The following is a 27,485-nucleotide window of genomic DNA, read 5'->3' on the forward strand; positions in this document are numbered from 1 at the left end:
TGGCAGTTCTGGGTCTTGCTTATGGGTCGTATCATGTGCTGATTGTGTGAGTTACTGGTCATCTGACCCATAGTGAATGAACTAACTTGTTTTTCAGAGCAAATAACGAGAAAAGAATGTGTAAAGGGTGTTTCAAATTCCAATTTGAATGTCTAGGCTTTTGTTTATTTAAGAACTGTAATATTTTACTTTGACAGATTTCATTTGATTCAATTAACTGCTGGCTTTTCTCCAGTGATACAAGAGCTAGCCTAAAAGAAGATCTGCCTTTGTCTTGAAATACAGTCATGAGACTATTTTGTAACAATGTTACTGGGAGCCATGGAAGCAGTATGTGTGAATAGAATTATGCAGAGGAAAGACTCATGCACATAGGTAAATTTTGCTACTCACTTTTGCTCGTCTGTGACTTTCTGTATTCAGAATCAGATAATCACAGAATCAACAAGGTTGGAAAAGACCTCTGAGATCGAGTCCAACCTTTGACCAAACACCACCTTGTCAACTAGACCATGGCACTAAGTGCCACATTCAGTTTTTTCTTAAACACCTCCAGGGATGGTGACTCCACCATCTCCCTGGGCAGCCCCTTCCAATGCCCAATCACTGCTTCTGTAAAGAAATTCCTCCTCATGTCCCTTGGCACAGCTTGAGACTATGTCTTCTCATCTTACTCATTGCAGACTGCAGCTCCATAGAGCTCTTATTCTATGTCAAGCAACTGACACTTCCTCCATATCCTCCATATCTTCCATATCCTTTTCCTAGGAGAAAAAACCATTCAGAACGTTTTTCCATCAAGGTTGGTGCGTGTGTAAAATTTAGCGACCTCAAAGCTGGCTGGTACGTCCGTCATGAATAAAGAGGATCAGAAAATCCAGCTCCAAGTCTCATCCCTTACTTTTTAAATTTTTGACTGTAGATCAAATTGATAAGCCTTTTGAATTCTGAAGGGTAGTTATTATATGAGAACAAAGTGTAATGGAAAACAGTCAAATGTAGCAGAATGAAGCTCTTAATTTACTAAGATTAAAACTGTCCCAATATGAAACACACATACACAAATGTGTTGTAAATTCAGGATAACTTGCATTATGAAATTAATCCAAGCCAGGAACAGTTGACTCAAATGTTTCTTGTAATTAATGCAAGCAAGACACTGGTAATTACAAAAAACTACTGCCCACCCCCTAATCCTCCTTCATATGATGAAAATGCAGCAACATTTTCCTTTGACTATTGTTCTGTGTATCTTTTGTGGTGTTTTCCTCCAGTTGACAAACAGGGCATTTGGGTTGATAGATTTTTAATAACTTTTCTCTCTCACACAAAATCAGATCACATGGAGACATGGAAAAAGATGATCTTTGCAATTGCTTCACGTGCTTAGCTTGGCTATACTTTAAAGTGCTGATGGCAGGGTCCTATTGGTTAGATATGTGGGAAAACCAGTTCAACTGACACAGCCACACTGGCAGAAGCTGCACTGGAAACAGTTGTACTGGAAGTGGGGTTGCTTTTCTGGCATACAGCTATCTCAGGAACTCAAATAATACCAGCAAAATAACTTTTCTTACACTGTAGCCTCTTGCTCCATCAGAAAAGTTGCTTGCATAGATCTACTGTAGCTCCACCGCCTGGAATGTCTTGGACTTGTTTCTTAAGCTGTTGATAGAAATAAAGGGTTAGGATATAGATAGCTTCTTTACCTTCTGAGGAAAAACAAACAAAGAAAAACAAAGGAAAACAAGAGAGTGATCAGGTGTGTTCTCAGTGGTACTGCTTGTTTATAATGTGGCAGTGCCAGAGGCTCCTTCTTTATATGGATAACAATACCTACCCCAAAGGAACAGAGATTCAAAGTTTAAACAAGAACAAGATATTGTCGCGGGTTCGGTTTGTAACCGGGCGGAAACACCAATTTAGTGTAGTGGTTTGGTCCAAAATACTCATTACTGTTTATCTGCTGTGAGATAAGAATTAGGAGAAATGCAAAGCAGGCACCAAACTTGAAAGAATATAAAGAAGTTTATTAACAGACCTAAAAGAAGAAAAAAAATTATACCACCTTCAGAACTCTCCTCCTCCCCCCCACCTTCCTCCCTTCTCCCACTGACAATGTTCAAAGACAACCCTTAAGATGTTCAGTCTGTTTACCACTTCCATAATAACCTTGTTCAGTCCATTTAGAAAGAGAAGTCTCTTCTTGCTCATGCTACGAAAACATTATCACAACGAGACAGCCGCCCACTTCCAAATATTGTTCAGTCCATTTAGGAAGAGGAGTCTCTCTGCCTGCGTGTGAGTCCTTTCCCCCGACTTGCAGCTTTTCCCGCAACTGCTTTCGAGGGTCCACTCTTGAAGTTTTTTGGGGTACAATTTTAAGGTTGAGCCGTCAGAAACAAAAACAGAGGCCCTTCTCCTTCCCTGGGAGCAAGGGTCTTCATCATCTTCATCTTTAGGACTATCTCTGGGGAGCATCTCTAGGAACTGAGGTTTTCTCCTTTCCCATTTGGAGCAAAAGTCCCCTCATCTGGTTCATCTCTCCCTGTCCAAACTTCTCATGAAATTACAGCTGGCGTCAGCATCTGCCTATCTCAACGCAGGTGCTTTCTGCTCATGAGTTGAACACTCCACCCCCCATATCTTCATGAAATTACAACAGGATACTCTGAATATCATAGCTTCACAAGAGAATTTCAGCTTTAAGCATCTCCTCTCTCTCTTCCCTCAGGTTTTCAGCTCTTCCACAGCAATAAAAAGGGTTAATCTCACCTCGGCCTTGCAGCTTTGCAGCTGGAATGTTGAATTTTCTTATCGCAGTGGAGAGGGGGGGAGAGCCGAGCCGCTCCGGCTGCCCACGGCAAGGCAGTGGGGGGGGGGTTCCACGGCTGGAACAGGTCCATGGCTTCAGGATGGCCGTGGCCCGTCCTGGCCGTGGCCCGAACAGGGCCTGGCCGGGCCCCACTGGGCCCTGCTCGGGCCCTGCAGCCACTGCTGCCACCGCCGGAAAACGAGAGAGAGCTTGGAGGGGGAGTTTGCCTATTCTTAAATGTGGATCACAGAGGTGGTCACAACTTTAAGTGGCTTAGAGAATTGTCCATATCCAAACTGGCCAGCTGATAGGTTCTATCAGTTCCCAGAGGAAACTGTAAGCACCCCTTAGCAAGGACATCCCTTCCGGGACTATGCTTGCTAACCTATGACAGATATTATTTTCAAGAAAGAAACATTAAGTCTAATGAGACCTTTAATTAATTAATACAACTCTAGGTATACGGTTAATTTCTTTAAATAATTATAGAAGTCTCCCTTTAACTAAGATGTATATTCTTGTACAAAATCTAAAAACATTAGCAGAAACAGATTTTAAAAGAATTTTGAAAGGAGCTTTCCTCTAGATTTTTCTTGTCTTCTTGACCACCAAGGGTTTGTAGCTCCATTTATCTTAATAAAAAGAAATAACTCTAAATTTTCTGCCAATTTGGATTGCCACATAAACTGTTGGTTGTGCTTGTTTAAAAAAAATGACTGTAAAAACTTAATCCTGACGCAGATGAGAGAAGCTGTGTTAGTTCTTTTTTTGCATAGCTGTTCATCAGCCATTTGTTTAAACATCTTTTGTTTAACATAGCTTGAAAGGGTGATAAAAAATTTGTTTGTTTGTTTGCTTGTTTTTCCAGGAAGATTCCTAAATAGTGAGATTACATGAATCTCTAGGACTTCTGATATCCTCCATCCTGGAAATATAGTATCTCCAGAGCTGGGTTGACTCTACCAAGTCTGTGGGGCCTTGTCTTCTGAAGGCCTTATGTTACACTTCTGTAGAGAGAAAGCACACTTTAATGTTAATGCTAGATTTAGCTTCCTACATAAATAATTACTTAAAGAAATAGAAAGATTGTGTTTCACATTGCACAATAATGCATGCATTAAGAAAAGCAAATCTGTATTATTGTGTTCTTCTGTGTACTGAAAAGCAAGGTGCAGTCTCAAATTCATTAGTCTGTTTTTCCATGAAGAATGCAAATACAGTAGAACTTGCTTATGTGGTTAACTTTATACCTTAGCCTATTCCTCCTGCATTATTAATTTACAGCAATTATATATTTAAAGCCAGCATATATGATCTATGCAGTAATAATCTATTCTTTCTTTGCTGTTTCCTCTGTTGGCTGTTTAGCCTTTTGTTTTAAACATTTATGATCAAGAGTAATATATTCAGAGCAATAAATAAAAATTAGAGAAGATGGAAAAAATCTAAAAAGCAAAAAATCTTCCAGGTCCTAATTTTTTTTTTTAATTATTTAAAGTTTAGACATCTTATTTTGCCATCTTATTTTTTAATATTTTGAAAAACTTTATGTCTGATAATTCCAGTAGTAGGATTATGCAAGATTATGGCATCTGTTTGGACCCTACACATGGTCAGACAACATTAATGGAACCAAGCAAAAGCCAAGCATGGCAAAAACAAGAGAGAAGGTAGTCCTCTGCAGTGACAATGAATTTGATTTTGAGAGTCACACAAAAAATGGAACATGGATTTATGGATTGTGTCTGGTCTGAATGCCAATCCAATGTTACTCTTATGCATGCAGATCACAGTGGAGCCTTCTCCTCCTGAAAGGGGAGAACAGAAAACACACACTGTAACTCACCTCCTTTTTGTGAAGACTAACACTGTGGGCACCTCTAGCATATGACAGGTTTTGTGTTCCTTGGGTAAAAATACTATTGTATTTCTCTGTGCATGCCATAGAAACAAGTTTAAGAAATGGGCACCTCCATTTTCTGCTTAAAAATGTAGGAATGTGTGTTGGAAACAACACACTCCAGAGATTTGCCTGTCTGCAAAACAAAGGAATGACAATCTAAGCAAAGAGTCTGGTTGTGCTGTTCTTGGTTATATTATAGAATGTATAATCTTAAATGAAATTTTGAAGGTTAAAGTACTACTCTATACTGTGGTTTCAGAACTATCGAAAGCTATTTTAACCTGGCTTTCTGCAGTGGGTGCTTTTTTAGCTATCAGTAAAGTTTTAGCTGGAAAATAGAATAGAGAGAGAGCATGCTTTGAACAGGACCAGCATCACAGTTTTGAATCTGTAAGATTGAGTGGCATTGACGAAATTGAGGAAGTTTAATCCCTATGTAATGTACTTATATTTAATGTAGAATGAGGATCAGAAACAATTTATCTAATAGGAAGGTGAAACATTAGGTAAATATTTATAATTTTGAACAGTATGTTAACATTTACAACATAATGTTATGTTTTTAGAAGCCTGTTCCTTTGACTGTCTGAGAGGAAAGGAGGTATGCTTGAAGAAGGGAGTAGTGTTGGTTTTCCTGCCCAATCAGCAAGAGAAGTCCCCCTTCTATGTTGCTCAATAAAAGCCAATAGTTTTGTTCAAGTTCCTCTGGAAAATGTGAAGTTCTAAACCATTTTTTTATTATAGCCTTTTTCACTAGTAACAGATGAGTTTAACTTTCTTCATCATCTTCTTTTTTATGCACCTATATTTTCTTCTTTATGCACCTATATTTTGCATGGCCAGTGTTGTAATAAAAAAGAAAATATTAGATTAAGGAGACAATTAGCTTGTGCAGATTGGTTTTATTTAATGAAATGATGTCTTGTTATTATTTGTTGACTGTAGTAAAGTCAAACCAGTTTTCAATGACTGAAGAGAATCTAGTGCAGAATTCCAGTCATGTAGTCTTTATAATATAAAAAGAACAAAGAGACTCGGTAATGTTGCTAAAGGTTCTTCCCAGATATCTTTTTCTTTTTCCATTTGAAAATAATTTAGAATAAGTTTGGTGAATCACAATATTACAGCCTTTAATCATAAGCATGCTGTCTGATGCAGACATGGGTGAATGACAATAAAAAAAAATCACTTCTTTGTAACGAATCCATTATCATTCCATGGGGAAAAAGACAAAGATTTGTTCAACTTTGAATGATATCATAGCATCTGTGGTAAACAGCTAGATTTGGATGATGTGTTACTTTGTGGCATCACTCAGGGCTGTATCATTGTACGTAAACACTTGCAAGAAGAGACCAAGAAAATTACAAAAGGCAAGATTAAAACACAGCCATTGTTCTCTGGCTTAAGATCATAAAAGGAAGGAAATTCATAGTTAAGGATCCAAACCTCAAGTATCTGGGCACAATGCAGTGCCAGCCTTAATTTTACGTAACTGTACCCTGTTATGAGTAGACATTGGTGGTTTGATCCTGAATGATGAGTTATATTGCTCTTAGCAGGCTGAAACCAGAACAGTAATTTTATTTTAACGCTTGGCTTTGTTCAGTGAATAGACCTGAATCAGTTATAATTGTTTTCTTTACATTTTCTTGCCAATTGAAATAAAACAAATCCCAATAAATAGGTTTTTTTTTTTTCAAAAGTTATCCTTAAAACTCTGCTACATAACATTTTGCTAAAATGGAAATGTGAAATTGTGAAGAAAAGCCAGTGTCACACTTGGATTTTAGGAATGTTGAAACTTTTGTGGCAAGTTATAATGTCTATAATCCTGCAGAAGCTCGATTAAAAAAAAAATCCCCAAACACTTAACTGATGAAGGAAGTAGTTGATAGTACTGTTAGCACAGAATAATGAAAGTAGTACAGAGTTTTAAAAGTATCTGCAATTAATTGGACTTCTGTCCTACTTCTCTTAAAAAGTTCTACTCCACCCTGGTTCTCAGAAATTGTAATGAGGGTAGCAGAAACTCCTTTAATGGATGTCAGACTGTGGATGAAAAATGGAGAGGAGAATAGGCAATAACACAAAATCTTACCTTGACATTTTAGCCTAAGGACATTGCTTCAAGGATACCAAAGGGGAAGACTAGAAATTTCCAGTCAAGACAGGGAAAGACCTTCAGCACTTCAAAAGCCGGAAGTGACCTGCCAAACAGTTAAAAAATAAAAGCTGGTATCTGACAAGGTGAGACTGACTTGAAAGAGGATGGTTGTAGTTTTCTCAGTCATTTTAGTTCTGTCACTGTAGCAAGAAACCTCAACAGTATTTAGGTGACTTGCACCCTTTCTGACTTTGTTTCAGATTTGGAGGGATTCATTGGAGAAGAGCTGGGAGTTGAAGAGCCAAAAGCTTAAAATACTGTAGCTTTCTTTCTCTAGTCAATTTTGACTTCTCTTGAGTAGAAATTACTAAAGGTATGGGAAATTCACATAGCAGATAAACTAGTCTCTTGAGTGTTTCAGTGAAATGGAAACAGCCCTGATCCAGAATCTGAAAAGTTACAGCCCATGAGATGAGAGAGCTGAAGTGTTCCGTGAGAAATCTTTTGCTCATCAGTATAACTGTGGATATTGCTAAAAAAGATTTACACATGAAAAAGAAAAGTATGGAGACAGAGGGATAAAGAAGACTGCTTTGTGAATATGAATGACAGTGCTGCACTGAACAGCATGGATAATAGCTATGTAGAATGATAGTACCATGGTAGACCCACAGTGCAGTTCAACCATCAAAACGTTGCCTCAGAGAATTGCTGAATATTAGAATTTCATGTCTGGGATTTAGTAGTCCCTTCTCTCTTCTAGTTCTGTAATCTGTTTAATGCTGCATTGATTGGGATTGTCTCTTATTGAAGGGAAACTTTTTCATCTCAATGCCCATCCTTGGATTCTTCAAATACTCTCTGACACATACATGTGATGCTTTATGAGAATGTCTCTGAGTTGCAGTACTGGGGATTTCCCTCTGATTTCTTGATGCAATCTCTTTCATTCATATTATTCTTTTTTCTGTTGTTGTGACAGACCTGTGCATTATGGAATCTCTTTCTCAGCTGCTCTCGCTGTTGGTTTTGTTTTGGTTTTTTTGGGGGTGGTGGAGGTTAGTTTTGTATTTTTTTGGCATAGTTACTGTAAGGTGCTTTTACCACGAAGCACCTGCTTGTAAATCCACGTGCATGTCAGACCAGAGTCCTGTGTCTACACTGGCACTGGGCTACACACATAAAGCTCTAAAGGTACTTCACTAAGATACGTCACTGTATTAATTTTTCTTCAGTGTAATGTGGGCAAACTTTTTATCCACAGGCCACTATAAAAAATGCTTTTAACTTAACTAATTAAACCACGTTCAAGGTTTTTGTAAAAGCCAGTAGCAAGGCATGGATCCAAGTTTAGATGATGATGTTTTCCATCTGTTAGCATGAATGCAACTCTCATTTTAGGAAGAGCACATAATTCAGGGCATGACATGCAGTGAAAAAGCACTTTAAGAGTAGTCCATTACCTTTAGAAGTCAGCAGCATGTTTTTCCAGGTCTCTTGTGTAGATAACGGAGACGGTTGATGCTCCATATGATGAGTAGCTGCAGAATCCTTATGCATCTTCTTGCAGATCTGGCATGGCTTCTTCTCCAGCATGGAGGACATGCTCTTAGACCTTTGTAAAGAGCTTTGTGTGCCTGTGCATAACTAGGATATACAGATGAAGGGGGTACCTTCAATACCTAAACTTGCTGTGATGCTTTACTGCTGCTTTACTGTTACTTGTTTTTTGGGCAGTTATTTGCTGATGCCCACAGTGTGTAATTATGTATTTCAGTGACTTCTTCTAAGCCAGAGGGCTGAAAAATCTTGATTTCTCTGAAATTACGTCTGGTTTTTTAAGAGGAAGTGTGAGAGTTCTGTTGAAGCCACAGTTTTGCCCAGCCTTCATCCAGAAAGGATAATATTTGCCTGTTAGTCAAGTTGAGGTTATCCGAATGAAAGACCCCTGGATGGGAGTATGGGGGAAGAATGTGTGACAGAGAGATAATCTGGAGATCCCATATTTTCTATTATTTTTAAATTTACTAGCAGCTTACTTTATTTCTGCCTCACATGCAGAGTCACTAAGTCCATTTAGTTGTTTAATGGACCAGCAATTCTCAGCCACCCTGCCTCAAAAAAAAGCAAAATGTGAGAACACCTGGCAGCAGAAAACTTTTTGTGTTCTTAGCAGTATATAATTACGTGCTGTTGGTATGACTTGGCCAACTGAGGCAAAATGGCACAGTCAACCAAATTAATTGGCAATGAAGTTCCTGTGTGTCTGCTCACTTTAGACACATACTAGCTTTCTGACATACCTGAGGGGGAGCAAGGATGGATTTCATTAGGAGTAGGTTTGTGCCTGTAATCTGGCTACAGGCTGTTTATGACTCTGTCCATACTAAAAAATAAGCAGTTTTAGAGCTTGTATTTTTTTTCCATCTAAATTCCAGCTGGGCCAGGAAAACAAACTGATGTCCTGAACATTATTATAACTTCTTATCCAAGTTTGTGTTTAGAGCCACATTTATCTCTGAATTGATGACACTTTTTCCTGTGCTCTTGTTTGGTTTTTGACACTCCTATGCTAATCTAGACAACAAAGACACTTGTAATCAAATTCTCCCCCAAAAGGTCAATATCCAGATCTAACTCTTAAATTAGCTGTCAGTTTTAGTATAAGTACATCATTTTTGAATCAGATGTTTGCTTATTTCTGTGTACCTAACAAAGTTTAGGAACTCCTGTGTCTGTCATTATTCAAGTTGATGCTGGTCTGTATCCACCAAATTCTTCCCTGCCAAACCTCTGTCTTGGACATCTGGCTGTGGACAATTGTGTGGAAGGTGCAGTTTGCAGAGCAGTTAGCAGAATGACTGAAAGCTTGTTAGGGTTTGCAGAATTTCCATTCCAGAATTCCCATGTCCTTCCTTCCCTTTCCTATGTGAAGAGGCATTTTGTGTAGGAATGTTGTCCAGAAAAATGTTCCAGCCTTCTCACTTTTACTATTCACTGCTTCTGTTGTTGTCTGGATGGGAGCAAAGATGATCCCAAGTACATGATAATAATGGTTTTACTTTCCTTCTCCTGACATGTCTGTGCCTTCTACCACCTCATATGTGATTTGTGTTTTAACACACTTTTGTGATGTAACTTCTTTGTGATGTCTAAGTTTACATTCTGCTAATTGACAGGAGAAGAGAAAGGGAAAACTTAACTGTGCCCTCCAAAGGAAGCTGTCTGTTTCTGCAAACCGTTTCTTGGAGGTGGCATTTAAACAGTGTAAATGTACTAATGATCGGTGGAAATGTTCATTCCCTTCTCATTGCTGTTTAAGTTCATGATTCTTGATGTCAACAGCAGACTAGCAGCAGGATGTTTTCAGAAACATCCAAGTAGGAGATGAGCACTGCTGTTCAAAGTTGCATAGGTATTATTGAAATACCTGTCCATAGGTATTATTGAAATGCCCTTAGGTCCCAGCTTGCATACTATTAGCAGTGTATTCATTCTGGATTGCATTTTACAAGTACTTGTAGCAGCTCAAGAAGCTCAGGAAGATTCTTAGGGTTCACATTCGGTTCACATTCTGCAATCTGGTGAAAACCAGGACAAATGTGAAGTTATCATAGAATCATATAATGGCTTGTGTTGGAAGGAACCTTAAAGATCTTTAAGTTCCAACCCCTCTGCCATGGGCAGGGACACCTTCCACTAGAAGTGGAAGTTATCCTTATTCTGAGGTACTTCTGCAGAGTTTCTTATAAAGGAACAGAAATTGTCTCGTCTAAACCTTGAAATGCCCAAACTCTCAGGGTAGGCAATCATATGCCACCATAGACTTACTGTTATTTATTCTGTTTCATCAGGTTTTAAGTCCTAAAAGATTTTTAGTAGTTTTTAAACTTCTGTAAGGAAAGGCTGCCCTCCTGTTTTATACATTTGAAACCCAAAGTTTTCTTTGGAATACAAATCAAATCTTACTGTACAGGATCTTCATTTTCATTTGGAAGCTGAAGTCCAGTGCACAACCATATGCATCACTCATTTCAGTTATTTTGGATTCTTTATGGCAGCTTAAGGTTGCTTTGATTGCTTACTTGGTGTATTTTGTTTTAACTTGTGCAGATTTTGAAAAGAAAAAGACAGATCAAGTAGCTGGAGAAACACATTCTTTGTCTACAAAATCTTATGCTTCAGTACATAACTTGATGTGAAAATTGGTATGCCTCCCTGCATAATTTTCTCTAGCAGCCATCCTTCCCACTTACAAGCACAGCTTTGTCAATGTCTATTAAAATGCCCAAGCTTTGTACCTGTGAAAGGAAATGTATATTGGAAGGAAATTAAATATACCAGAATCCCACTGTTACTGAAACTGTCTCTGTACTAATTAGTATAACCATTTAAATTCATTTTGTTACTCTTCTCTATGTTATTATTTTTTGGTACTGTTAAAAGGAAGGTCTAAAACATCCCTATGCTTTCATCAGCCCCCTGTGGGGAAGAAGAGTGCCCTTATAAATCTATGCACCTCTTCTTACTAGCTTCTTCTTCCCCCTCCCCAAGTGAGGAAATCAGATATCAGCTTCATATAATTGAGGGACAAGAACCTTTTTTCTGTGAAAGGTCATTTCATAGCCAACTCCAGGGAAAAGTGGGCAGGCAGCACTTCAGGCTGTCATCAGGGGTGCAAGAACAGGCCAAGCTTCTGCCAGCAGCCCATTTTAGTCCTTCCCAGCACAATGGCAGGCCTGTGTGCTGGGCTTGATGCTGCCCATTTGATGCCAACCCCAGTGTCACCAGAAGGCCGTGTGGATCATTAGGAAACCAGTCCTTTGACTTCGCCAACACAGCAAAGAGGGAGGCGAAAGCATGATGAAGGTCAGGTGCCAGGCTGCTCCGCCAGACTTGCTGGCACCATCCCTTCGCCATAGCCAGACTGGGGCCCTTGGGAGCTGGGATCATTTCTGTGACAAGACTCATTCACTCTTTAAGAGATGTTCACTCTTACAGGAGATCTTTGCTGTTTGCATGTAGACTGTAACATGACTGTGCTGTGGTGTATGGATTGCAGTGGCTGGATAGTGTTAAAGTTATTTGGCTGCACGTGACTAATTAATTAAACTAATTTAACATTATGCTATGTATATTTGCTGCGGGTTACTTTCTCTAAATAATTTATTATGAAAATATGTGAAACAATGGTGCTTTTTGCTAAAGACTCCAGCAGAAGCAGTGTGTGTTCACGCTCACTTGTCAGTTGATTGAGGTGCAGTGATGCTGTTACAGTGTCCTGTCCTGCTATAAAGAAGGCTCTTCAAAACACTGAGTGGAATAATAATTTGTGAGTTTCTTGACAGCCAGTCAACAGAGAAGAGCAAGGAATCAAATTAGCACTGATGCTGATGAAAATCAGCAGAAACATCAATGAGGACATAACAAATAAAAAGGGTGCAGAATTGGCTGTATAAAATTTAATGCTTTCATAACTTAAACAGTTTATGGCAATTATCTGGGGCAAAAAATGCAGTAATTTTGCATTTTTCCTGATGTCACAGTGTTTGGCAGGGGCACATATAGTCCTTAACCTTTGAATTCACCACTTTGGTTTACAATTGGGCTTTTCTTTAAGAAAATGATAAGTAAATTTGCTGGTCATGCCAAGAAATTAAAACTTGTACTGGGTGGTCTTCAGAGTCAGAATCCTGCCCTAAATAAGCTCAGACTCCTATGAATCTCCCATGATTAAATCAGGATTGTCCTTTGGATGTTCATACCATCATGTATGAGAAGCAGGCTGCCCCTCAGCCATCCAGAGCAAAAAAAAGTGTTATGGCTGCCTAAGGCAAGATGAAACCTCAGTATAAGCCTAGCAATTCATAAGAATGAAGAGTTTGTTAAAGAGTAACATGAGTACCTATGAGTGAAAACTTAAGGGTTTTTTCCTTTCAAGTCTGAAGGGGAAAAATGTGGGATCAATTTTGAAAACTGGAATTTTCGACTTCTCCTTTTGCCTCCTCCGATTGTCTTTTCTCACAGTTTTACTGGTATACCTATGTCCATCAGATTTTGGGGCTGCAAGGACATGAGTTTTTACAAAGGTGGATGTAGATTTTAGGGTGTGATAACGAAAGCACACTTATACTGCGTTAATTCTCCAGGACATGTTCTTTTGTAAAGGATAGTTATGTTTGTTATGCAAAAGTCCTCTTCAAGCCATAGACATGGAGATCTATGATAAAAACCAATATAGTAGCTACCACTATGCAGATTTCCTCAGCTCTTCATCGGTAGATAATTCGACAGATTAGGTAATAAAATGAAAAATTGGTTAAATATTGGCCAGCAAGATAGTAAGTTGACAAAAGGCATAATATTTTGGTTTCTAATTATAGTGATTTTCAAACTTTAACAATTTAAATAATGCTAAATTTTAGGAAGATAGAATTTTAATTCCATTAATGTGATATTAAATTTCAATATTTCTCAGAATAAAGGAGATGGTTAAAAAAATACTGGAGAAAAACAGAAGTCTAAATTTTATAGTTTTAAGGAAACCTAATAGAAATTTACAGGAAAATTAAGAGGAAGTGTGGTTCTGACCTTTTTTTAGACATAAGTAAGTATTCCACTCATCAATTTTTTAATCTTTTTTTTTTAATAGATCTCATCCGCACTATTCTTATGGCCTGGCAATGATTTTTTGGCATACATTCAGAACTTTAAATAACATGCATCCTAGATGTCTGGCCAGTTCAATATTTAAATCCTTGATTAGAGATAAATTAGTGTTTTAAACTAAAACAGACTACATGCAATGAACCTTAATGAGTCTGACTTGAAACCACAAATCAAGGATACTGAAGAGTCAAGGTTGAAATATTTGAAATCCATCCTTAGTTCACTATACGGTGTTTACTGAGGAGTAGGTAGGATCACACAATGTTTGAGAGACATATTCATTAAAAAAGTCTAAAATAGGGCAAAAGCACATTAGCAGAATGTAGTGTAATTTTGCTTTCTGCAGCAAAATGGCAATTTTCAAACATGACTGCTGTTTATTTTAAGTTATGGAAGTGCCAAATTGTGAAACCTGGCCAATTTTGCAGCGCTGTAATTGTCATCATTGGTGTTTTTTCTGATTGTCACCAGCATCATTGCTAATTTGATTCCTTGTTCTTCTCTATTGACTGGTTGTTGAGAAACAAATTATTCCACTCAGTTTTTTGAAGGGCCTTCCTTATAGCAGGACACGAAGTTATTGAGACCTTTAAGTTCATAGCACTGCCTGCCCAGTCTGAGTTCTAGTTTACTTGCACTGGGTCATCTGTCTGCAACTTGAAATCCCAGACTGATTGTAGGACTCAGTATGATCCCAGACTCATACTGAGTTACCAAAAAGGTAGTCAGTATTACAAAACTCATCTTTGGAAACTGTACCACTAAAAGACTTAATGTCAAAGAGTAGAGAGGGAAAAGGGACAGAAATAGTGACACAAATCCTGCTCTGATGATTTCTACTAAAAACAGAAATAAGACCTCATTTAGAATTACATTCTAAATAGTATTTTTAAAACCTCATATTTGAGTACTCAGATTTTCCAGACAGCTATATCTTATGATTATTGGAAGGTGTAAGAAATATTTGTCATTTCTGCATCACTAAATCAGGATCAAACTGTGGTAATGTGTGTTGTTTTTCAAAAGAAATGTTTTCATTGCATTCTTTTCCTTTAAAAGTGAAACAAAAATAAAATGCTTACAATCCCAAAACTGCAAGAAATTGTGTGAACTATTGTGTGAGAAGGAAAAAGAATAAGGAAACATATCTTGGATCCAGGCTTTTGAGACATTATTATAAATGTTGAGAAAAATATTGTTTAAAAAATGGCTCTGCAGTGCTCTTTAAAATCAGTAAACGTCTATTTTAATTCCCATATAAGTAGTAACTGGCTGCTGTCTGTATATATACTCAAATGTTGCTTGCTGTATAAGACCTCGTTTGCTTAATTTCAACCTAACTGAATTTTTATGGCTGTGCTATAAACCTCTCGAAAATAGTGGCTTAAATGGAAATGCTGACACAACACTAATTACACTGGCTCCAGTGTGATACTGTGATTAAAGTTTATTTATTTTGTGTGTGTGTCTGTGTGTGTGTAATTTCATTGTTGAAAAACTAATGGAAAACTAATGTGGCAATGGAGAATGTGATTCTGTGCCTGATATTTTTCAACAGCAAGAAACAGTTTAAATGCCAGTTTACAGTACCAGATAATTTATTTTTAATTGAGGTATAGTTTAGGTATTTAAATTTTTAGAAATTTGGGAAAGTGACAAGTTTCCCACTTTAAAGCTGTTCACTGTTCTTCCATGAGTTTTTAAATGTCTTTTTGGGTGGTGAAGCTAAATGTATATTGCATTAGAAAATGAAGAAAATAGTTTAATTTCCTTGGTAGCATATGTTCTTTGAGATATTCTGGAAAAAAGCGTTGTCTTAAAGTATGAGGGTATGCAATCCAAAGTTAACATTCATTGCACTATTGAATATGAAGTAACAACTGTAAAAGTCTATTTGGTAAATAGTTTGCCCAACCGGTACTTTTAGATTACAGATCTATGTGTGGCATCTAGTCAATTGGGAAATGAACAGTGCAAATACTGTATGGCCAGATGAAGAGTAAGTGAGAGAGAGAGAGACAGAGGTCCTGTCTCCAACCTGTTTCTTAAGGACAGTGAGCTGGGATTGGAGAAGCCTTGGATTCAGTCTGTTTCCAGCAGTTTATAATTCTCACATTAGGCAAGAACTAGATAAAAACATGCCATGGTCTGGAGAGCAGTTCTAAGCTGTTCTTTTTCCTGAAGGAGTGTTGAGAATAATACACTATAATGCCAAATACAAATATCCTTGTTTGATGCTGTGATTTTGTGTAAACTTTGCTGCCCCTTTCAGGAAGGTGCATTCAGAGCACTTTTAATGGTTAATCAGCTTTGATCATGGATCAGTTAGGCAACATCACTTTTTTTCTGGATTCACACATATATGGAACTTGAAGGCTGATCAGAAAAATTGTCTAATGAGTTGTAGGTTCTGTAGAAGGGAATCATATCCCTGGCTGGTAGTCTGTGGTGTGCCTTCCTTGACATCAGTGTCAGTGTTCTGCCTCATCTCAGAGGCCAAAGTAATCATTCCCACTCTTGCCATAAACACCTTTCCTAGAAACTCATGGCATCCAGTCAAACCTTTTTTTTCCCCAAGAGAATTATAGCTGATATAGTTAATGCTAATCTGTCTGGCAGACTGACAGCTGTGAAGTTGCGAGATAGCATGTCCTGCAACATAGTAGGGCAGCGAGACACAAGTAGTGTAGGTGGAAAAGATCAGAGAGGAAAAATGAAATCTTGGTGTGGAATGCCCTTCTCCAGTTTGCTTGGTGAGAACATTCAGCATTCATTAATCCAGTCCATGAAATTTACATTTTTTTATTTTTACTGTTTGCTTTCACTAAAAGAGAGTGCAAAGTAGGCAAATAGTTTCAAAGTGTGTGGTCTTTATGGTTTATGTGTATTGCTCAGAACTACCACTGACCAAACTTCTTGGTCTTGTTCCCATTTGTTACAGTAATTAAATATTAAGTTGTTATGAAAGGATTGTGCCGTTCCCTTGAAAGAAAAAAGAATATGACTCCTCCATGGTTCTGTGGCACAGCTGATGTTTTATTCAAACTAGTATGTAAAGTTAGAGAAATTATGTGCGAAGTTTATCCCATCTGGAAGGAATGTAATGATTCTGGATCTGAAGCAAAACTGAGGATCTCCTACACTGTAGTTCATTAGATCAGTTTGGAGAGAGAAAAATCAACATATACTGTAGATACACATGGTTGGAAGGACAAGGGAGCCTGTACATATCAGTCAAATCATGAATACATCACCTTCTTAATTGTAGCCTTTAATCTACATTAAGACTAGATGATGCTTGTCCTTAAATGACCTTTGCATGGAATTGAATATTGCACTGGAAAACTTCAAAGTCTAATTGAAGAAAAATTATGCAATAAAACTCTGTGGTTCCAAGCCTGCAAGAGATCAGCTCTTCTGTTTGACTACACCCATTAATAGCAAGGAAGTACTTCAAGCTTATAAACAAAGACCTGTGTATGGTCATCTAGTATCTCACTGATTCTGTAAATGAGAAAATGAAGGGGAGAGGAAGGAGTGACACTCGAAAAGCAATCTCTTAAAAAATTTTTGGTGGTATGTTTCCAAGGTTTGTTTGAAAATACTGGTTTGGCCTTTCCTGGTGTTATGTTTAAGACTTCACAAGAAGGTGTCTTTGTTCTGCACTGATCCCAGCTGGTCCCAAGTTTCATTCAGCCTCCACATGAAGCTGCTTTCTCCTATGCCAGCCTTTGGAGGGAGACCAGAGGAGTGTTCTGCCATAATGCCATCTGAGAGAGCTGCCTGTTGTGCTGACAAACACAGAAATGTACAGAAATATTGTATCTAGCTTTTATATGAGGATAGCGTCATTCCAAAATCTTAAGCAAGCTGTTTGATGATGCCAGTTGAAGCAATCAGCCTCATGGCCTGTAAGACCAAGAGCAGTTAGAAGGCATGCAAAAATTTAAGTCCCTTTAAATCCTGCTCCAAAATTCACCAATACATACTGACTCTCCCAAAACCTTCAACTGTTCCCCTCATGATTCGTAGCTGGATGCTTTTAGGAATGCTACTATTCAAGTTTATGAATCAAAAGGCAGTGCTGTCTTGAAAGATACTTCAAATCCAAGGGTATCTAACATCAGGTATTCACAATGAAAAAGGATTTTAAGTATCTATACAGATCCTAATTGTTATTCACACAGGAACATGAGATAAGAAAGCTCATAAATATGAGTAATACATCATTTTTACCATATCTGATGTAGTAGAATGTTCCTCCTAGAGGAGGTCTGGAAACTTTCAAATATTTCTACCATTGACTGCCATTATCAGTAAACAGGCCAATATGGTAACTGGTAATGAAAATAATCATATGTTCAGATAATTAACCTCTCCTTTTAACCTCTCCTAAATATGGAATAATCCTAAAATTTGAAAAACCCAATGCTTTGTTCTGTTGGTCTCTCCAAGTATTGTTTGGCCTCCAAAATCTGTGGAATGTACAAAATGGAGAATCATGTTTGATAGATGATCTACCAAGATATACACCACCAAGAATGTGGCTGTGCTGCCATTCAGAGGGATTGTGACAGGCTGGAGAGTCAGGCCATCAAGAACCTAATGAAATTCAACAAAGGGAAGTATGAAGTCCTGTACATGATAGGAAATAATCCCATGCATCAGTACAGACTGAGGCTGACCTGATGGAAAGCAGCTTTGCAGAAAAAGACATGGAGGTCTTGGTGAACAAAAAATGGAACATGAGCCAGCAATGTGCCCCTGTGAGAAAGAGATCGTTCTGGTCTGTATTAGGAGGAAAATTGCCAACAGGTCAAAAGAGGTGATCTTTCCCTCTGCTCAGCATCACTGAGGATGAATAACCACTCAATCCAGTTATGGTTCCACAACAGAGTCTAATTCTGGGGGTTTTGGGACAAGGACATGCTCATAGTGAATCAGGTCCAGTGAAGGGCCGAGCAAATAATTAAGGGCTTGAAGCATCTTTCATATGAGGAGAAATCTGTGACTGTTTAGCCTAAAGAGGCAGAGAGGAGGCTCAAGGAGATCTTATGAATGTGTATAAATACCTGATGAAGGGGAGTAGACCATTACCATACACAACTGCAAATGTTCTTGTTGTTTTGATTTCTGTGTTTTGGGCTCAAATATGGAAAACTGACCTAGACTTACAATCATTTTATTGGAATTGCCATATCTCTTGACTGGTCCCTTATATTTTAGTTTTTGTTTGTGGAATCAACATGCAAATTGAAACACATGCAAATATGTTTGTGTATGATTGATGATTGCCATGGCACATGCAGACTTAAAAATTCATAAAGCAGGCAATAAATACAAAGATTAATGGTCTTTCTTTAAGGCCTTCAAAGCTGGCAAATCTTGAAAGGCTACTGACTTAGAGCAGTGGAAAAAAAGTCTCTTTAGGCCTCATTATCTCAGCAAGACTTTTCTTGCTCTGGTAATAACTTAGGTTAAGTTTGGCCTACGTCTTTATGGTGTAGTCTATGTAGCATATTTGGAGAATACTTGTAAACCACACAGAACATTCCTGAAGGTGGATAGAGTTCATATGCCATGTGTTTAGGGAGATTAAAATATTTCAATACACCAAGTATCTCAGGTATACACTGCTCTAGGATCAAAGCTGGAAAAGTGCTGAGTCTTAACGAGGTCCTGCAACATCCATTTGACAGTGTGAGGTGGTGATGCATGCACACTGGACCTTGAGATCTGCCTTTGAACATGCATGTGTTGATGTCATGTACTAGACATCATTCAATGTGAATTTACAGATTATTTTCTTAGAAACCCTCAAGTTTTTGCCCCACACTGAAAAAGCTACACCTTTGAATGCTCACAATCTTTCTCTGCCTTTTTAAGATGTCAAATAATTTTTTGCTTGGTATTTGTTTCTTGTCTTCACCAAATGATGTGCTGTTGCTCAGGATACCTCGTGGGAGTAGCAGGTTAACTCATGCCTGTGCTCTGAAGAATCTTATCAGAAGGCCTCATTCTTCAGAAAAAAGGGAAGGGAAAAAGGACTTTTGCCTTGTGTGTTGTGCCTTTTATTGCGCTAATGTGAAATGATTCGATGTGATGGACAGCAGTTTATCAAAACAAAATCTCATTAAAATCTGTCTGCACTTTGCCCTTACTCTCCTTTGTATAATAAGATTGTGAAGCTTTCTGTGACCAGACGGTAACCTGTGGTAACCTGTAGTGTGTGTACATTTATGGGTGATGAATAAAACCATTGTCACCCTTACATGTTGGCATCAGTATTGTGCTAGTAACATTTGGAAGTTTCTGCTTTATCAGCAACAATGACTGGCAAATAATCAGCTGTTTTGTAATGGGAAGCTTAAAATAGCAACTGAAGACATTTGAGTTAGCCTTCATGGAAAAAGACACTGCTGCATTTATTATGATACCATTTTTGTTGTGTAAGGATGACATGATTGTTATTTTAGCTTTTTAGACATACAGTGCAATTAAGAATAATCAGTTTTCCCACACATTCCACAAAGCAACTGAAGCACACATGCTAATAACCAGGCCCTTAAATTTAGAGTGACTTACGCTGTTGCATGGGCAGCCAGTGGGTACAGATGCATGTTTCACAGTGTATGCAGCTATTGTGTGATTGCAGCCTTCTTACAGAGATGTGTCTCAAAAGAAGTTGCTGATAAATAATAAACTCTCTAAGAGTTGCCCATACTACCAATATAAATACATTTTGAAGTACTGAGGAAGGGAATCTGCACATACAACATTTGCTGTAAGCTTTGTAATCTGTACCAGGCATCCCGACTAGAAGTTTAAAAGAATGTACAAAAGAATTCTAATTTGTGTTTACAGGAAGTAGAAGGTGGTTGCACCAATAAAAATTATACTGTATTATATATGCACCCTGATACATACAGTGTTTGACCCACAATTTGTGTGACATGCATGAGGCTGGTTTTAGAACTCTGAACATCAGCAAAGATAAATCAGGATTGGGGCAGGGTGTTCAGAAAACAGATTTTGCCTGTAACTAAAGGTAGTAAGTTTATACTGACAGTTTTAATTCATAACTATTCCCACTAAAAGCCATTTACTGGGAGGGAAAATCTTACATATTCTTTTACTAGGGTCTGCCATTATTTTTTTAGACAGAGGTCTTTTTGAACAGATTTATCTAAGGAATGTTTATGTGTTCACATACAAATCTTTTTTTGTATTCTTTTATCCAATTTTTTTCTGTGCTTACTGCTCTTCTCAGCCTGAGTATGTAGTACCTTTACGTTATGTATGTTACTAAATTTTCACTGTATGGGGGCCAAGTCAGTGGTACTTTATTGCATGCTTGGGACTAATTGTTTGCTGATTTTTATCTTTGCTTGCTAAGAATCTTAGACTGAAGTACGTAATTAAATGTGTGAAAAATAAATTGCTAAACTTTATAACTGGCCAATACTATTCACCATGAAATGAAATATAGAAAGAGCAAATGGGTGATATTATAACTACGATGTACAGTTACTTGCATTTCAGTGGACATGATTGTCCACATACAATTTTAAAACTTTGACTATACCAGATGGTAAAAGAGTCTTAGTGAACATATTTGTGTCTGTATGAAAGATTGGAAGTTGAGATGCTACTCTCAACGTATTGCTCTCTGTGAAGAAGAATAAGCCACTGTGGCATGAGAAGAATTTTGATTATTAAAGTGTTTCCATTCCAGGACTTATATCTGTGTGTAAGTTTACCAAAATTTATTGTGTGAAGTCCCACCTTTAAATCAGGACATGATAGCTTATCAAAAAAAAAAAAAAAAAAAAAAAGGTTTATAGGAATGGAAGATGAGTTTTGCTCTCCGCAAGAAAGTGTTGCAAGACCTTGCCACCATTAGTGCACCAGCCTATGCCGGCTTCTTACACTGAAGTCAAATTCATAGTGAAAGAATTTTTTCCCAAATGTTTGCAAAAATTGGGCTGGTAATATGTATGACTGAAACTGCACTTACACACTATGAGAAAGAGGTGTGGAGAAAAGAAGAATCTGTTCACATTATCCAGTTTTAGAGGACGCCCTAACACAATGGTAAAAATTGTTGCCAATTACAGATTTTCTTTTTTCCAGTGAAAATCTAAGTGAGATGGTTTAGACTGAAATGAAAGCTGTTATGGTCTGCCCAGTTCAATGTTGTGTTCACCATGAAATGTGCCATTAAGGCCACTGTAATGAAGTAAAAAGTAAAAAATAAATCTTTAAAGCTGGAGAAGTCCCTTTTCCTCCAGGAGATCTGTCTTGAGACCAATGACCAAGGGGATAGCTTAATGTCCAGCAGCAGAGCTGTGAAGATACAGTCTATCCCTTTCATTCCCATGGGAGTTCCTAATTTGTAGTTGATATTTGGCAATTTTTTTGGTGTATTTGGTCAGGATCTGTTACATTTCAGTGCAGCTGTCTGCTCTGAGTCAAGCTAAGAGTGAAGCTGAATAAATACCTCCTGGAAAGTAAACATTATCATGGTAATCCTCAGTCCTGTGAATGTGGGACACATTAAGTTTCAGGGTGGTTCATGACACACTTTCAGTAAATAAACTATTAACCAAGATAACCTCTCAACTCTAGAAAAAAAATCAAAAGTGCCTTATCCATCTTTGAGGATGGATGACTTTGAGCTGCTTTTATAGAACTAGAGATTGGATCTGAATGGAAATGTTTAAGGATGTCATTTGAATGTTATTTACAAAGTTTCACTTCAAAGATGTGCTAATATGTTATAATTTAGTTTCAGCTTATCACCTGTCTTTGTTCTTCTAGGCGTTTAAGACCAAGGATGGCTACATCGTGGTGGGAGCTGGAAATGATCATCAGTTTGTCACTGTGTGCAAGGTGTGTTAGGCGAGAGTACAGAAATGTGTAACAGTTTCCATTCTCACTAGGAAAATTAAGATGCCGATTGCTTCTTTATTCTCCTTTTTTTTTTTCTTTTTTGGTATGGGAATAAGTGGTGAGTATAAATTCTAATCCTGCAGCTCTGGCTGATCATCTAGGGGACTGATACGGGGTCTGTGTTTTGGCCCTGAATTCAGAACACACCAGTTCTGAAACTTGAAGTACTTTGCCCTTTTGCCCCTGTGCACATCTGATCAACTAAAAAAAAAAATGAACAACCTAACAACTTTCTGATTTTGGAAGAGTGAATGTCATATAAGTCACACTGGTGTCTCTTTCAGAAAGAAATGTGACACTGTTTCTCCATAAAATACATGATAAAGTATTAACAAGGCAACATTAGGGGACGGGTTGTTCTTGTGGTACTTGAATCAGTACCCGAGCACATTGCCCTTTCGAGCACTACCATGTGCTGATCTGTGCTCACTGAGAAACTTGTGGACTTCTTAGAAAAGAACTGTTACAGGACTGTGGACTGATTTTGGAGTGGTGCAGAGATATGATGTTGAAGAACAATCTTTTTTAAAAAAAAAAGTTCTACATAAAATGTGTCAACATTCCAAACAAACAACCCCAGTAACATGTAAACTGGGACAAAAGAATTTTTGCATATAGCATTAGACAACATTTTTAAAAATTACAGGTCTACCTTTTTTGGCCATTGTGTTTTTTCTCTAGGAACTTGGATATTTAACATAAATTAATGACACTCAGGAAATTGAGCATTATTTTCCTCCATTTGTTCATGTCAGACATTTCACATTTCTGTGGAAGTTCACCACTAATAACTGGAATACATAGTAAGTGAACAGTGCTGTTTTGATTCTCTTTTAGTACAGTTTGGGGTATGTATCCCCACCTCACTATCTTGAGGGGTTCTCCTTTCACTTACTTGAACTGGCTCTTAACCTCTTCAAAATTTGCTCAGTGGGTTTTCTTTGTAAAGGTGTCTGCCCACTACAGTGGTCATTATCTTCACATGAATGAAGACTAATAGCTGAATAAGTGTCTACTTGCCACAACTCAATTTTATCAAAGACTCATTATCTCATAAAGGAAATCTTTCCAGAGTGTCCCAGGACATAGCTGTCTTCTTGGTGCTTTGTCATCTAAAATGAAGAATTATGTAGCAAATGCTTGTCATCCTGCCATCCTTGAGCAAGACAGAGCTGAAGATCCATCTCAGTAGGTTCTGACATCTTGATATGGGCACTAGTGGGCACTAAAATTTTAGACCATGCGCTTTACCTGACTTTAGGGTGCAGCTGAGAGAATTATGGTGTGCCTTGTTCCTACATATTCCCTCTGTAATCATTAAGGGGTGAATGGAACCCCAGAAGATAAAGCAAGATTTTCATGGTTTGTGTTACCCCAGAATGTATAGGACAAAAATTAGGTGAGACGAATATTAGCCCTGGTCTGCAGGCTGATGGTTTTTTGTTTAATCATTATAAATGTGTACCCTTATCAAGATAATGTAGGTATGGATTTGGACTATTGTAGAGGGATTCCTTGTGGAACAGGGGCCTATGATACCCCAGGACAGTCTGGGCACCCCAGGGCTGTTGCTACGGAAGAACCCCTGAAGGGGCCTCAGGCTGCAGACAGGCTTGAAAGGCACCTGGCAGCAGGCAGCCTTGAAAATCCTGACAAAGTTATACACTGGTCGGCTCCCCCGCTACTTAGGGGCTGTCTTGTGGGAATAGGGCGTGAATCTTTGCAAAGTAGATATAAGTTGGTGTAAGGAAAATTAAAGTGGAGCACGATGCTCAAATCGTATCGGTGTTTGTATCGTGACTCTGGTCGGCTCCCCTGCACTCGGAACCGGCCCCCCCCCGCTAAAGACTATTAAATTGCCCAGAAATGAAATGATGAGGAAGTCAGTGGAATGCTGGAATGAATACTCATTAGAGATATGGTCTGTACTAAGTCAAAGGTGATTTGGAATTTAAAACACTGTGAAGAGGGAAAGCCAATAAAGGAAAAGAACTTTATTACAGGAAGGCCTGCAACACCCTAGTGAACTTTAGGAAATACAGAGACAACTAATTCAAACATTGGAATTGCTTTTAGAGAATCTTTCTCAGCTGAGTTGGTGCTGAAAATACAGACTGTATGGAAGCTGTTGCCCTGAAGACACATAGTCTAGAGATGTAACAGCTGGATTAAGCTGTAAACAATTGCAAACATTCTGCTTCAACTGTATCTTTTTGGGCAAGCAGAAAGAAAAATCTGGAATAATTCACTGTGATATTTTCAAAATCAATGACAACTAACTGTAGCTTGTTTGAGGACTTGGATAATTGCAAAAAAACTTTGTAACACTGCTGGCTGGAATGCATTTCATTGTGGTCAAGTGTTACAACAGCACATCCTGACCTGTGGCTGATTTGGTCTGATTAGGAAGACTGAGCAAGAGTCTTCAGAAGACTGAAGTTTTGTGTACAGCAAAGGAGAGTACTTTGCTAGTGTTGCAGGACAAAACACAGAGAGCATAAGCTCTGAGTGTGCATCTTAGAGCTTGAACAAGGCTTCAAACAGAGAACACCATTTTCATTCCAAATGTTCACAGTAAAATAAAGAAAATAACATTGTCAATGTGATGCAGAAAGATGAATGGTACATTAATGAATAACTTCTCAAGTGTGAATTTTTTAGTCACAAAAAAACCTGAGAACATATATAGACATGCAGCTTTATAACAGATGGATATTAAGTTAAAGCTGAAATCAGTAGCATTAATTAAAACAGTAGAGTGAGCAACTCCATATGACCGTTTTTCATATAACTCATCAAATGGAACCATAGTTTTCTGATTAATTTCTTGTTTTTTTAAGCTCATGTAAGCATTCACTATCATTTGCTTAGAACAACCCTACAGGATTTTTTTCTAAAGTAGTGATGTGTAACTCCAAAATAACAGTACTAAAAAAAGGAAGTAATTTTAAGGGGTACCAATAGTATTGATAAATGTCCAGATAGGAAAATTTAGCTATTTTCTAACGCTAAATTATGATATATTGTGATTTCCATCAACTAGATGATATAAATGCAGAAGGAAAAAAAAATATGCTGTGAATTAAGTATTGATGGAAGATGCTAGATTGATATTTTATGTTACCTTGCAGATAAAAATCTGCAGAAGAGTTATGTAACATCACCATTGTTCTAGCATAACTTGCAGATACCTTGTTTCCAAGGTTTAGTTTTGTCACTCTAGGTGAAAATTATGTCAAAGATGACTATCTGTTTTGAGTATCTCTAAATAGCTGTTGAAAGAATATCTGTTTTGCTAATGGTTTTATGTCATCAGCTGCTATTCACTTGGAAAGGAAGCTGTATCCTTATTCACTCTAGCAAAGTCAGGAGTCATTAAATGATGACTTCATCTAAACCAGTGTCAGAGAAAATTAGTAGAATGTTATGCTTGAAGCAAGTATCAAAGAGATTGACACCAACTTATGTATCACTTAAATGTGGTAGTACATAGGCATATGGATTCAAGAAGTGACTGAACATGTTAATAAAACATAAATCCATTGATGATTGCTAAATATATAGAAAATACATTCACTTCAGAAATGTCCTAATCAAAAGAGAACTGGAGTTTGGATGAAGATTAAGGAAGTGTTGTGTGTAGTGGCCCTGTTCTTAAACTCTGTTTGAGCATCAGCACTTAGACACAGCCAGAGATAGAATGACGGGCTATAGGAACTTCAGGTTTGAAGCACTGTATTTTTTTTTAAGCCATCTTAGAAATAGCCCTATAAAAAATGTAGCATGATTAGAATGATTATAAGACTCATCATAAGAAAAATTGGTCTTTAGTATGTGTTACTGAGTAAAAATACATAAAGAATATGTGACAGCCTCTTTTTTTATAAGATTCTATGCTGCCTTTCTCTGCAGCTGATGTAATTGGGGTATTTTTAGAAATCACATTTAATTATGATTATTTATGTTCTATAGAAAGTCATTGTGGCACAAATAGGTAAATTATATTGATTTTCCACACAGCTGCTTTTTCTAATGAATGCCACTACAAAATTCTAAGACTCATTCTGCATATTTAATTTCCTTTATAGTGTAATACACATTGTCTTCACACATTGTTTAAATTTCTAATGTGGCAGGTGGGAGTTACACATCGAAGTTATATTTCTCCTTTCTTAGAGGTTATACTACCACTTTTCTTTATTAATTCTTTTGGAAAAAAATAGTAAAGAAAACCAATGATGTTTCAATAGAAAAAGACTTTTTTTTTTTTTTTTCTTTTTGACAGAGATTACTGAAGTGGAAAGAAATAATCTTAGACATATTTTTTCTCAGTCTAGCATATGAAGTACAGACATACTTCTTATTCTGTGACATATAAGTTAGTGCAGAATAATCCCACAGATCTATCCAACCCCATGGTAATAACTTACTTTTTTAGTGTTCTATGCTAAGAATTTCTCCTGACTAGTCCTGAAAGTGTCAGCTAAGATATGGATCATCATATGGATTTCTCTCTTTTTCCTTTACTCGTTATGTAACATTAACCAGAAGGCTTTTTAAAAAAAGAAGTAATAATTAAGTTTTCGTTTATCTATATTAAATGATTGATGATAAGTAGCGATTATTGGAAATCAGTGATTTTTTAAAATCAGTAATTATTTTGTTAGCTATATATATAAAACTCCTGTCAAGCACATTTCTTACTTATCTTTAATTTTACTTAGATCCTGAATTTGCCTGAAGTTAGTAAAGATTCCAGATACAAAACTAATACACTCAGAGTCCAGAACAGAAAAGAGCTCATTGACATATTGTCAACCCGGTAAGTTAATTAAAAGGGAAGAATCTATATTTAATCTGTTAATGCAAATAATAATGTATAGCAAGCTCTCATCATGGGAAAATTCTATTTTATTCTTTTGAGATACTCTAGTTTTTAAAACAAGTACCACAAAAGCTTACTGATGTTAAATATTCTGCCTTTTGCACATAGACTGTAGTGTGGACTAAAGAAGCCAGACCACAGATCTAAGTTTTCA

The 27,485-nt window shown here is 37.4% G+C and overlaps 1 protein-coding gene across 5 annotated transcripts in view; it reads left to right on the forward strand.

The window, feature by feature from the left end:
* The window catches only part of SUGCT (succinyl-CoA:glutarate-CoA transferase), a 347,805-nt gene that overhangs the window by 111,068 nt on the left and 209,252 nt on the right, over positions 1-27,485 (forward strand). For all 5 annotated transcript variants that reach the window (XM_039571094.1, XM_039571099.1, XM_039571108.1 and 2 more), the window contains 2 exons: positions 22,315-22,386; positions 27,171-27,268. In XM_039571094.1, the coding sequence (XP_039427028.1) occupies positions 22,315-22,386; positions 27,171-27,268 (170 nt within the window). The remainder of the gene's footprint in view (positions 1-22,314; positions 22,387-27,170; positions 27,269-27,485) is intronic.

The sequence above is a fragment of the Corvus cornix genome, chromosome 2 (genome assembly GCF_000738735.6).
Source record: "Corvus cornix cornix isolate S_Up_H32 chromosome 2, ASM73873v5, whole genome shotgun sequence".
NCBI classification, from domain to species: Eukaryota; Metazoa; Chordata; class Aves; order Passeriformes; family Corvidae; genus Corvus; species Corvus cornix.